This window comes from Manacus candei, unplaced genomic scaffold, assembly GCF_025592945.1.
Source record: "Manacus candei isolate 608988 ecotype Guabito, Panama unplaced genomic scaffold, ASM2559294v1 h1tg000015l, whole genome shotgun sequence".
In the NCBI taxonomy this organism is placed as follows: Eukaryota; Metazoa; Chordata; class Aves; order Passeriformes; family Pipridae; genus Manacus; species Manacus candei.
In genome coordinates, this window is record NW_026138063.1 from 15,225,709 (window position 1) to 15,239,574 (window position 13,866).

Sequence of the window (13,866 nt, forward strand, 5' to 3'; positions counted from 1 at the left end):
CACAGACGGGCCGCGGGGATCGTGCACGGGGTGGATTGTGCTACTGGGGTACAGAAAACTACCGGAGAATTACTTGACTAAAACATCGAAATTCAAAGCATAGGAAGGAATGAAAAGTTATTTTTATTACTGTGCTACTTCAACTACTGTTATATGTATTGTAAAAAGTCATTACTAATGACTTTTTAATAACTATTTTTTCATTATAATAGCAATTTGCAATGATGTATCACACCCTGCTCTTATGAAGTAAAGAAGGAGAGAAGGATAACAGTCTGTGCAAATCCAGAATTAAGGCCCAAGGAGTTAATTTTTCCTACACTTAAGTTTGAGCGTTAAGTTGCACATTCTGTGTCAACAGTCAAATTATGTAAATCATGAAATATATGTTTAATGTTAGCAATATTTTTAAGTACTTAAATGTTTTTGAGACCGTTCATGCCTCTTGACTATTATACAAAAAAATAAATGAAATACATTTAAAAATTAAGTCTATTTTTCCTATTGTTCTCAGGCCTACATTTACATGTGGAGGAGTTGTATCTGGAGAGTCAGGGTTTATTGGGAGTGAAGGATTTCCTGGAGTCTACCCTCCAAACAGCAAATGTACTTGGAAAATCACAGTAAGAATTTTTAATATCACAAAATCAGAGCTGAAGACAATGAAGAGCTATTTGTTGTTAATGCCAGTGTTTTATATGGGGTAACATATGTGCAGTAATGAGAGCAGCTCAACTATCTGGAGCTTTTTAGGGTTGATGTAACATGATACTAGTGGCTGAAATAGAACGGGCCTTGCCTCATGTCAGAAGCAAATTTTCATTGACTTCCATAGATACATCTCTAATTGTTTTAAATTAACACACTTGCAAGCAAACATCTCCCCTTCCTGTCACTGCAGAAAGCAATAGTGAGTTCTATCAAAATAAAGGTTTGGGGTGGAGGTAATGAAAAGAAAAGTTTTCTTGACAAGAAGACATAGAAAAAGTTTCTGTCAAATCCAAAAAATTCAGGCAGGTTTGCTCATAGTGTGCTATTAGCAATGTTCTGCCAGCAGGACATCTGGAGTCTGTCATCCAACAACCTGACAGTAATAGGGAAGTGCTGTTACGTTTATAAATGACCATGTGAAATGAAAGCATGTGGTGTGATGGATACTTTGATGCTGAAATGAGACTGCAGGGCAGAGACATCATATTCATGGACAACAGATACCATGAAACAACTAGGACTCAACATTCAGTGCTTCTTGTCCTTATCCACAGACTCAGAGAAGGGGTGTAAGTGAAAGATTACTTTTCCTCACATCTGCACAAATTAAACCATCTGAAACTGCCCACAAAATTTCCTCTCTGTTTTTCAGGCCCAGTTCACTAAGACCTCTTATGATATTCAGGCCTATAGAAAAATATAAGAAAGCATAAAAAAAAAAGTGTGACATGCTCACTAAAGACAACTTCAAAGACTGCATCACAGCCTAGGTGTTGGCAGGAGAATAGGATGTCACAGGATAATTGTTTCCTGCTACTATAGAGATGCTGACGCAAAGCAGGAGACATTGATCTGTTTACAGTGTTCAGTTTAAAATGACTCTCGTACCAAATGAGTGATGTAAATTGAATCATTTTATCTGAAGGATCCCAGTGAAGTTGCATAGTTGATTTCTGCACCTTTCTGTTGCATTATTACTGGGGCCGAGTTAGAGGTTACCTTTGATCTGTGACTGACTTCATCCAGAAGAGTATGATGTGAAACACAGGGTATGCTCATAAACCTGCTTCCTGCTGTGGAGGGGCTGAGGTGACAGCAATTAGCGTGGCCCACCTTACAGTCTGAAGAGCAGATGCAAATTGCATTTTGAATCATACACACGTGCCTTAAATGAAAGGGAAAAAATGTCCAAAGTTAGTTTACCCATATGACTCGATATTAGACCTTCAAAAGTCCAAAACTGATTCTGGAGGGAAATAATAATTTTGTTCATAACAGCATGAAGTTTTTACCATTCAAAAACTTAGATTACAAATGGAGGCAGCACTGAAGAAGCAATTACTGAAGCACGCCATGGATCTGCCCTTTATATTCCAGGGGTAGAGGGAGAAGAGAACAAATGATTGTACTTAAAAAGTCCATGCAGAGTGGCTTCCTTGCAGACTTCATGTGGCTGTTGTAAACAAGATACCAGCATCCAGGTTAGCCTGGACATGGTGAGGAGCATTACTACAAAGCTGTAGCAGAGCTATGTCTGCACTTGAGCTTTCTTGGGGCATCTGGCATTTCATGATCATCCTGATCCCAGTTTTCTGCTGTGCTGCCATTTACTCCCACTCTTTGACTTGCTTACTTGTCCTCTGTAACTCGTCCAAAGCCAGAGAAGGGCTGCACACCTGTAGTAGTCCAGGCTTGCTTGTGCCTTCACCTCATTTAACCCCTGTTAGACAATATCGTGCACTAAGCCAAGGCTGATTTCTTCCCCCATCAACTGTGTAGAACACCCTGTCTTCTAGTGTACAGGAAGGATGTAGGGAAAGCAAGGACTACAAAACTTGCAAGATTAAGCCTGTACCCTCTTTAAAAAGAGGATGGTTTATCAAACTGAGGGAAAGTGTTACAGTCAAGGGGCTGCTTAGCCTGAATTTAAACAACCAAATCCTTTCACCAAATACTGCCGAGGCTCAGAATAGCTTGCAATAGCACCCAAGTAAGAGAGCCAGTTATACTGCCATGAAGAAATACTCTCCAGTTACTGTTAGGCTTCCACATTTAGCATCGTCTCAGAAAGTGACTGAGACTTTTTGCCTGTCCGTTTTAGCCAAGGGCTGTGAACACCCTCCTGAATTGCAGGATCTGACAAGTCTGCAAGGCTGAAAGAGACGTTGATTCACTTTGCATCTGGGTCACAAGAAGCATTAAGCTGTTGTTTTCTCAACTACAGGATCTCATCAGCTGCAGAAGAAATGCACAGAGAGGCAGAATGACAGCTAATTCATTCCTTAGAAGAAAATAGGTGTAGAAAATGTTATGAGTAATATAGATAAAGCAGTGTGGCATTCAGGTATCAGCTGAAATCTTTCCAACTGGTTTGCTAAAGCTAGAAGAGTCTCTCTAGCTCAATTATGGTTCTGTTATTTCAAGAGACTGGGACTTTTTCAGCTGGCTAAAAAAACAGCTTCTCTATTCTAAGAGCTCTAAGAAGTGTTCAGCACATGCTTGTGGTTATATTACAACCTTGGCAGACTACCCAGCAGCTTTTAGCTGGCTTTGCTAAGAAGTCATTTGTACAGCTATTTCCTTTCTTATAGTAATGTATATAGCTTTATCTCAAATATGTCATATACATTTACTTTTAATACACTGTAATCCTTCTTGGCCATCACTTCACATAAATGTGTCACATAGTCCAAAAATCTGGACCGCTCTCCTGTGTTTTTCTGGCAGACTGCTTAGTTCCCATAAAACTCCAACAACTTCATGTGCAACAATAATACTGAAAACTGTCAGAGTTATGTAAGGTTATGTTTTTATAGGTTCAGGAGCTGTGTTCCAGCAGGTTTGCTGACAATAAGCAAGGTTTGAAAAATTTACTTATCAGGGAAGTTGGGAATCTGCCCTGAGGGAGCGAAATATTTTAAATAATTTTTTCTATGTTTTAAGCATTCATTTGCCCATATCATTGTAAAACTGCCCTCCCACTGGAGAACAGATCTTTACACATGATTGTATTGCCAAAAGAAAGAGATGAACAGAATCTAGTGTCTGTCAGGAAGAGTAAGCTAATACAATTTTTTTTAAATTGCAGCTAGAGTATAAGCCACTAGGCAGGAATCGTGGTTCTCCCCAGGATGTAACTCCAAATAATTTCCACATTCATTCTCAGTGGGGAGAAATAATACATTTGGTGTGCAGGTAGCTGATGTATTTTTCAACTCTACCTAGGACTGCTATGGCAAAACATTTGGTATTGAACATGTATCAAAATATATTAAACCCATATACAGCACAGGTTTAAAAATTAGGCAAAATATATTTACAAAAGTTGGCATTTAAGAGTTTTTCCCCACCAAAAGATTATTTTTAAAGTAAATAATCTAAACCAAGTAATTTTGATGAAGAGGGCTTTGTGTTCAGAAAAACAGCTTCACTACTTTAAATGTAATTAAACTTTGATTAACATTATATGAAATACCTGCAATGAATGATAACCAAAGACACTCTAGCAACCTCAGTTTGAGGGGGGTTGTATATATGAAATAATCATGCCCTTTTGAAGAAGTTAGTAATCTACACAGGTGATTTTAGGGAATTATGCTCTAGAAAAACTCCCTCTAAAAGTCACTTAGCTTTCAATAGGAGTAAGGCATCCTTCACATGAGTTTAACATCGTAATTTTTGATGCTAAAGAAGTTCATAGAGTTAAAATAAGAAGGGAAGCAGAGAGTGAATATGTGCCAGGGGAGGCAGAAGCTAAAGTGCCTCTATTGTTCAAAGATACCAGCTGGATGGATAAAACAAAAATAAGGCACACCCTGCAGAGGAAGCATCACATCATTCTTCCTTTGACTTCTCCCTCTTTCCCCCCCCCCTTTCTTTTAAGAGCTGGAATTCCTTCCAGTTCTTCCTCTGAGGTATCCCATCATCTTACTGCATCAGGCTCGGGTGGCTCAAAGTAAACAATACTGAGTCACGCTGGCCTTTGCTTTCTCCCCTGTGTTTCTCATGGAACAATATTTTAAATGTCCTAGGATAAACACTGGCAGATTTTAGCACATTACTTTTCAACATCTAAAAAAGCAAATGGTAGAAATGAAAGAAAAGTACTGTTTTGAAAAGACGCCTGTGTTTAGAGTGAGATTTCTCAGGAGTAGCTGCAGACTGGAGTGGCTGCTGCCAGAACATGGAACCACCATCCTCTGCACTCCTGATTGTCATCCAGTCAGACCACAGAATTTTAACTGATTTACCATACTGGAACAAATTTGTTATTTTTGTGAATGACAACTATTATTTTAATAAGCAGGTACATTATTTTATAAAGTAATGGCTGTAAGCAGTGACTGTGATTAAGGGCCCCACCCATTTTTCTAAATTACTTACCTCCCCAAATTCAGTTAAACATGACAAGGATTATTCTAACAATTAAAACCTGGAGTAGGCTCCTTGTTAAACATTCATGATCATGTGGCTGAGTTTTTCCTACACTTCTTTTTACAAACTGCCGTGAAACAAAACTTAGAAAGTCAGTACATCTGTGGGAAACAGTCTTGACCAAGTTCAAATAGACTGAACTAACAGAAGCTACAGAGATTAAAAACTGTAATGAAATATAATTAGATAGTGTATGTTGTGTAGTAAAGCATAGCCAGTAGTGGAGGGAGGAGAAGGAAGCACACCACCCTGCACAGAATTACTTGTACCACGAAACAGAAAACCTAAGGCTTGAGTGAACAGCTGACTGGCAGTTTGGAGTTGGCAGCTTTGCCAGCCCCCTCTCCCTCCTGGGCAGGGTCAATCCCATGTCCTGGTTCCCTCTGTCCCACTTGGGGCAGCATGAGGAGGTGGAATACCCAGGGGTAGGACTGAGTGCCTCAAGGCTGCTGAGAGCTGAGGAGCACTGGGACAAAGCTGTCAGTGAGCACCATCAGCATTACTGAGGGGGAACCTCTTGGCTAAATCTGAGTGTGTTTCTACAAGGACAGCAAAAAGACCTTTTCTTACCCCAGAACCAGCCACCTCTCACATTTCCACTTCCTTCTTCAAACACTGGGAGGGAGCAGGTATATTCAAAGAAGCAATTCAAGCTGAGAAAGTAGGGGAAAATCTCTTTAGATAAAACTGTTTAATCTAATATGCCAGAGCAACTTCTGCTCAACTTCCAGAAACAGGAAGGAAAAGAGGAAATCTCTTAAAGATGGGTAACTCGTAGCCAAAGCTGCAAGACACTGTAATGGAAAATGCTGGACAATCTCAACTGTAGGCATAACAGCTCAATCTGGTTTAGAACATGATAACCTTTAAAGGTCACCTCTTTTGCATCCTGTATGACCTTATGAATAATGAGTGTTCCACTCCAAAAGAGCATATGTTATTTTACATACAAACTGCTGGAAAAAAGGCTGCTGTAACTGAACTACCTAAATCTGACTTTATCTGACTAACTTTACAGTCAGCATTTCTGAACTGATTTGTACAGTCACACATAGTTCATAGTATAACCATAAATAATATTCAGGTCTTCCGACAGGAATACCAAATTCACTGTAGCTCGTTTTCTGTTAAACTGACCATGCCTTAATGCTCCTTATTGATTCAGACCAGACAAGTGAATGCAATGATAAGAGGTTTGGTTATGAGAGCAATGATTCAAGGAGTAGATTCAAGACGAGGGGAGTTCTGTGGTTTTGATGTAGTAATAGTGATGTACGTCAGCACAGGGGAACTGAATTTTTGGGAGAACTTTGAGCTTAAAGGAAAACACTCTGAAACCAGCCACAGGAACTGCAGTGGGGCTGGTCAGCCAGTGTGCAAGTGGGCCCCAGGCAGCTGAGAACAGCTCAAGCAAAAGTCTGTCCTGCTGCAGGATCAATATCAGCACTGGATGTAAAAGCAGCTGCATGAATGAGTCACCTTAACATATCTACAGCACATTTTTCACTACATCTAGAGCTGCTGCCTGTATCACTATCTGCTGTGGGTTACGTGGTCACTTCCATCTACAGCAATTCCATCTACACCTGACCTGACAAGTAATTTTTAACTGTTGAGACTCATGATATTAAAACGCTGTTTGACAACTTCATATAAGAACAATTTAGTTGTAGTTTATCTCAAAGTGGTGTTTTAAAATGAGTCACTGTTAAGGAATGAAAAAAATTCATGAACTCTTAAATAACATGGCTTAAATATGAACTTACTGCAGATATATTAAGTGTGTTTAAAGCAGAAAATTATAGTAGTGTCTCAGTAAAGCAGAACAGCTGCAATTATTTTAATAGCTAACCACTCTACCAGGCTATGGATTGAATGCAGATAATTACACTTGCCTGTCTAAGGTCCCTCTATACTGTAAAATACTGTTTCCTTTTTTCCTGTCCTGTTACACAGCATTAAGTGCTTTGTTAGAATAATTTTCACTTCTTAGTATGCTGCTTTTTCTCTGAAAAGCTTGCAACTCTATCCCTGGAAATGTTCTCCTCCTTGTAAACTATTATGCTGTCTTAATTTACATCCTTCTGAGTGCTCTTGCCTCTTTTGCAATGTCCACAGATGCAGACATGTAAGAAGATTTGCCCTGCCTTATGTTTCTTCAGATGTTCCAGAAAACAAAACTCTCTTGTTCTTTTGAATTCTCTGTTAATAGTTTTACATAGTCTTTCCAAATATAATTTTTTCACTGCAGCCACTCCAATGACTAAATATTAGGGTTGTACAGTGTTAGCCATAAAGTTTCTAATTTTATTTACAAATGTGTGTGTCAATAAATTAAAAAAAAAAATCCTTCAAACTGTGAAACTTGGTAACACAATCAGAAAGAGAGGCCATTTCAAAATGGTAAATTGCTTGTTCCATTTTTTTTTCATGTTAATCTCATCCTCACCTTGCTTGGTGACAGGGAGCTGCAGGGCTGATTCTGTACTTCAGCAGAAAATAAGAGAAACACACCAAGCTGAACTGGGCAGTGATGGTTTGTAATTAACTGCATGAGCCTGACTAGAGGATACTGCAGATCAGAAATAAGATGATGGCAAGAGATGGCTAGAGCTTTATATTTATGATTGGTCCAAATTACTCTAAAAACTGCTTTGCCTGGAGTATAATTGACAAAAAGAGCTTCCTGGCAAGAAGTGAAGGGTATGAAAACACTTAGGCAAACAGTGGGATCTGATAGATATGTGGTATCAGTCTCATCTCAAGATGCACCTCTCCCTCCCTCTCACTTTCTCTCTCTCTGTGTCTCTCTGCAGGTCCCAGAGGGAAAAGTGGTGGTTCTTTCTTTTCGATATTTAGACCTGGAAAGCGACACCCTGTGCCGCTATGATTTTGTGGATATATACAACGGCCATGCCAATGGACAGCGCATCGGCAGGTTCTGTGGCACTGTCAAACCAGGTGCCCTCGTATCCAACAGCAATAAAATGTTGGTGCAGATGACTTCAGATGCCAATACTGCTGGAAGTGGATTCATTGCGAAGTTTTCTGCAGCAGAACCACATGAAAGAGGTAATTAACTATTATGTACATGCTGTATAACTGTGCAGCGCTATGGAGAGCCACATTAATGCTTAACAAGATGTGATGGCAGAGGTATTAGGGATTGTGCTGCTCAACATATTCATGCATTATCTTGCTTAGCAAATAGCAAAGTATAGCTGTTTACCTATCTTAGTTAATCAAAGCAGTAAAGAGAAGGACTGACTACTGTAGGAGTAGTGGAAGAACTGAGCCTAGTAGTAAAATGGTAATAGCTCATCAATAACTGAGGGGAGACCTCACTGCAGTTACAACATCCTTGTGAGGGGAAGAGGAAGGGCAGATACTGATCTCTTCTCTGTGGTGACCAGTGACAGGACCTGAGGGAATGTGTCAGGAGAGGTTTAGGTTGGATATTAGAAAGAAGTTCTTCATCCAGAGGGTGGTTGGGCACTGAACAGGCTCCCCAGGGCAGTGGTGCCCCTAATTCAGTATGTTTTCCCAGAGGTGCCACCAGCTGAGCTGAAGGGCTCAGCCATGTCCTGTGGTGGGGCCATGGCAGAAGCAGCCAGAACCACCCATCTCCCCCGAGCCCTGCAGCAGCACAAGGGCGTTCCCCGGGCTGTGGCTCCCCCGTTGGGCTCTGCTCAGCTCGGTGTGTGTGTTGCAGGGGACCAGTACTGTGGAGGACGACTGGAGAAGCCGTCAGGGTCCTTCCAAACGCCCAACTGGCCAGAGCGAGACTACCCCGCGGGAGTGACCTGCTCCTGGCACATCGTCGCCCCCAAGAACCAGGTAAGGCTCAGCTTCCATGGCCTGCAAGGACTCCCATCCCAGCAGCAGCAGGCTCAGGGACACGCTGCCTGCGCTGCCCTGAGCCATGAAATGGCATCTGGCTGCAGCCTCGGGGCGGGTCCGTGCAGCGAGTGCAGGCACAGCTACGCTCCAGAGATCCTCGCCTGTCTCACTCCAGTAACTCCTGTGCTCCCTCAGCACTGAACATCCTCTGCCCTGCACTGATACACTCCCCTAAATCAACACTATTAAAGCATCTGTGACTGGTGAGGCTTTTACACCAGGGTTTTTTTAAAGATAATTTTGTTAATTCACAAAGCTTTATGCAAATTAAGTTAGGGCAGGTGATCATCTCAGCACCAAACATGATGATGACCAATGCTACGTTTAAACAATGTTTGAGCATTTCTGGCATTGCTGCAGTTTGTTATTGAGGTTCCCAGGCAGAGCTGATTGAATTTACTAAAAGCAGAAATTATGTTACTCTGCTTACACCACAGGGAATACATTTGGCTGTGTCCTGGACAGAGATTTTCAATGTACATTTCATAAAGTTTGTTTTATTTCCTATGTTGAAGGCTCCATCTTATAACGTGCTTGATTAGCCAGATGCCATGAGAGCATATGTTACCACTTCATTAAGATGTGAAAAGATGTGACAGCAGACAGAGAGGGCTCGTGTGCCACACATGGCAAACACAAGTGTGTTCCCTGTGCTATAGGGCTAATCTCAATCCACATTTTCTGGTTGCTGCTGAGCCATCTGCTTTGTACCTTGGCAGGAGGTCTAGAATGACTGAATGTTTGGTAGGTGGCTTTTCTTGCCACAGCCAGCTTTTTAAATTCATTTACATGTACAGATGACTTTTCTCTTCATCTTCCACTCATGACTGTAATCCTCAAAATAAAAAAAGCTGCCCCAGATAAATATATTCTTCTGATCTTTCATACTTTTCCATTTCTCAAGATAGTTTCTCCCTTGAACTGAAGCAGTATTTCAGCTTAGTCTTTCCTGTACTCCTCTTTAATCCACATTCCTTGTTTGCTAGATACAGGTCATGTAACAATCCTATAGATAGGCAGTTATTTTTAAAACTTTATCTGTAAACTGCAGATTACTTTGGTTCTTTCCAAATGTCTCTAGATAAGCCTAAGAACTTCTCCTAAGCTCATAGAGAAGATTTAAGAAAGGCTATATAAGCGTAAAAATATATGCATTATATCCCGTGTCTTTTGATGATCCTGTTCTGTAAATCTACCTGTTTCCAAATATATATTAGTCATGTACTGCAGCAGTGGTTGGTTGCATGTAAATAAGGCAGAATTTTGACAGTGACAAAAGCAATTTTTGAGGAAGTAGTGAATAAGCATCTCTCTTCAAGTGCACATAAAAAGCTCCTCAGTCTTCCCTTTGTCGAAGTTTAGGTGTTGTTGTCTCCATTTCATAAGCTCGTGAGCAATAAAACAAGGTTCTCTTGCTTCTTCAAATACAAACCAATAATTTATATATTATAGAAGATGGAGGAGCTTCTCCTGATCATGAAGAGCTTCTATTCTATCATGAAATAGTAATTAGTGCAGAGTGCACTTATGAACAATAGTGAATTAGATATTATGCTGTTTTGCCTGCTGTGGAAGAATTTAGCATTTCTATTCCCAGTTGCATTGCTTCTTTCTATACCATCTTTTTTAATCACCAGAATATTATTCATATGGGTACTTCCATTTAAAGGGCATTTTTTCATCATGATGCTGAGGGTTTTGAAACAAGCCTGTTAGTCATCTCTGAAACCAAGTCCCCAAGGCTAGTCAGACTTTATGGGAAGGAAAATTATGCCTTAAACATCTGAATAGTGCAAAAGCATATTCAAGCAAAACTAAGACATTAGGTGATAACAGGCTACCATTACAATGAATATAGAACAAGATAATTTTTACTATGTTATTAAATCAAATCAAGTGTATGCCATGTACAAATTACTCGTTTTTATTTGTACAGTCTTAGAAATTTTAATATCATCTTTGTTTGAGACAGACCTTTAAAAAGAAATCCTGCATATTTACAATCAACACAATTCAGTGTTGTCATTCAAGCCTCATTTGTGCTATTTATGGGAAGATGTTTTAAATACTGTTGTGCTTCATATAAAGAAGCAACCTAAATGCATATATTACCTCTGTTTCCATGGAGCAGTTAAGTTGTGTTTCCCTTCCTTGCTACACATAACTGACAGAGTCATTCTGCAGGGCTTCATTTCACAGTAGTAGATTCAATTTCTGTTTCCTTGTCCATTGTTTTTCTTCCTTAAGTAAAAAATTCAATACAAACAAGTCATTGGAGATAATAACATCAGCACTGGAAATACCAGAGTTACACTAGTTCTCATTTATGACTTGTAAAGCCTCAACATTTATGGAAATCTGACATGGAGACACAATTCTTTTAACTACTTTCTTTCTCATGGTTTTAGTCTTACTATTTGTTAATTTTATTTCTATCAATATTTTAATTTCTAACTTTTTTAATTCTGCACCAAATGTACACAGCATTGGCAACCAGTGATTCAAACCCTGCTGTTAAAGAAGTCAGTGAAATGGCTCTACCAACTTTGCCTTTGCTTTTTCTTTAGCATATCTTGAATGATGAAATTACATCCCTTTTCTGTGGTTTATACTTGTACAGTTATTTTAAAAGCAACGTAACACCTACCACCTACTATCCTGTTATCATTCACTCATAAAAATAATTTTATCAGAAGTTACTTGCATACATTTGAGAAGAAAATATTTTACAGAATAGTAGAGCCATGTGCTGAACTATTTGTTGGAGAGGTCATGTGGATCAAAATACTTTACAATTAAGTGCATTAAGGACTTTCCCTTATGGAAAGAAAAATCAAATAGTACTTCACATGAAGATGTCACTTACTAAAAGAAGCACCAATAAATGAGTTATTCACATTTTCCTTGTAGGTAATAGAGTTAAAGTTTGAGAAGTTTGATGTGGAAAGAGACAACTACTGCAGATATGACTACGTAGCAGTGTTTAATGGTGGGGAGATCAACGATGCCAAAAGGATTGGGAAGTACTGCGGAGACAGTCCCCCAGCGTGAGTAACTGCCTTGAATTATGAACTTCACCACCACTGTGTCATAACACAGTACTACAGTCACTATTCATAACTGTAGTTACAGTTTTGTACTAGGCTTCTGAAAGATTTTTATTATTTTTTAAATTAAACAACATTTTCTGCCTCCAGTTGAACTTCTAGGAGTTGCTTAGTATCTTCTCTCTCTCTAGGTTTTCTCTTTTCTCTCTCCGTGACTAGCCCTGGCTCCAACCCGTGTTCTCTCCTGTCCCACAGCCCTCATTAGACCACTGTCTAATAACACCAGTACTAATCCTAATGCTATTCATATTGGTATAGTACCAATACTAATGGTAGCTGAACATTAACATCACTTCATATAGGTTTTGATTATAGATACTGAAGTACAAGGATCCAGCTGAGCTCTCTGGCTCCTTGGCTCCTTACTTTATCTGACTTATTTCTCTCTCAGCCACTTTTTAAAAAGACAAGATACACAGACTGGGTCAGATTTTTCAGATTTGGCCTTGTAGTTGTGGTGTTCAGGAAGCAGAACAAAGCTCCTGGGCAGCTGATAATCAGTGCCCTCCTGCGTCCCCAGCCTGTGCCAATGCTGCAGCGAGGAAAGAGTGATCTGTGCAACCGCCTTGGCAGCTGGAAATCCAGAGAATCCCAGATAGCCAGGCACTTACTGTTTGTGTCACTTGGCCATCAGAGTAAACTGATTTGGGAAAATCTGCCAGAAAAATGGGAGATGATGACAACATTTTACTTCAAAGGCCTGATTAAGTGTTTTGAAGAAGTCCTGCTCATGAACTTAGACTTGCTGGGAAGAAACAACACAAGTCATTTTAGTAAAACTACAACTTAAAATCACTTCCTATTTTTTTCTCTCCTCACCAAGATTCTTTTGCCTCTATATTTATTTTTCCTTCTCTTTCCAAAAACTGGTTGTGCTTGAAAAATCTGTGTTACTAATTATTAATGAATATTGACACAAGGTCTGTGGAAAGCTCAAAAGAATGAGAGAAGTGCTGCTTTGGCTAGACTTGCATTCCATATCATTTTCCCATACACTAGTTTTGAGTGAAGTCCTATTGCACTACCTCCACACCCAGAGGCAGTCATAGTGTCACAAAAGGTACTGTGCAGTTGTGAATTGAAGGTTAATACACTGAGCAGTACTTGTCCATGACATTTCAGATCCTAAGAAAGTAACTCCATTAGCTCTTCAAGGCCTTGGTCATGAATATCCAATAATTGACAAGAAGTAAGCCCACAGAAATAACAACCAAAAACATTTTATTTTTGGTGGTTTTGTTGAAGAGTTACAGAACCCAAAATTGAAAAAATTTTCCTATGTCCTTCCAAATGTGTAACATGTTTTTCATTAAACAACAACAAATTTTAAAAACCCCATTTACTTACCTCCCCTACGTACTGAGGACTTCTTCAATGCATTTTCCCACTGTGTCAGTCTGGCCCCTTCCACTCCATGTAAGTGAGGTCTGCAATGAATTCACACAGAAGAATTTAAGGATACCTGTATTGGCATAACCTTCAGGAATCAGAGTTTTAGGTGATTCATCAAAACGAGTTTCATCCTCACACACACCAGTGTGTGACACACCTGCAAAGAACCACGTACTTTTCAGTATTAGTTTGGAGGCAGCCCACTGCATTCAGACCAGTAATTAAAGAGAAGCACTCTCTTTTTTCTTAAAGAAGGCTATTAATGCTTTTTGGCTTTGACATTCAAAATAATGGAAATATTTTATTTTGTTTTTCTATTTCA

The 13,866-nt window shown here is 39.6% G+C and overlaps 1 protein-coding gene and 1 long non-coding RNA gene across 5 annotated transcripts in view; one reads left to right on the top strand and one right to left on the bottom strand.

The window, feature by feature from the left end:
* PCOLCE2 (procollagen C-endopeptidase enhancer 2) overlaps nucleotides 1–13,866 on the top strand; it is a 55,524-nt gene that overhangs the window by 35,604 nt on the left and 6,054 nt on the right. For all 3 annotated transcript variants that reach the window (XM_051782054.1, XM_051782055.1, XM_051782053.1), the window contains 4 exons: nucleotides 515–623; nucleotides 7,962–8,217; nucleotides 8,858–8,982; nucleotides 11,956–12,092. In XM_051782054.1, the coding sequence (XP_051638014.1) occupies nucleotides 515–623; nucleotides 7,962–8,217; nucleotides 8,858–8,982; nucleotides 11,956–12,092 (627 nt within the window). The remainder of the gene's footprint in view (nucleotides 1–514; nucleotides 624–7,961; nucleotides 8,218–8,857; nucleotides 8,983–11,955; nucleotides 12,093–13,866) is intronic.
* LOC127468677 (uncharacterized) lies at nucleotides 540–13,858 on the bottom strand. Of its 2 annotated transcripts, XR_007903651.1 has the most exons (4): nucleotides 13,500–13,858; nucleotides 11,158–11,286; nucleotides 5,716–5,798; nucleotides 540–1,876 (listed from the first exon to the last, which is right to left on the bottom strand). It is a non-coding gene; the product is annotated as an uncharacterized LOC127468677 (long non-coding RNA). The 2 variants fall into 2 exon arrangements; XR_007903650.1 differs by lacking the exon at nucleotides 5,716–5,798.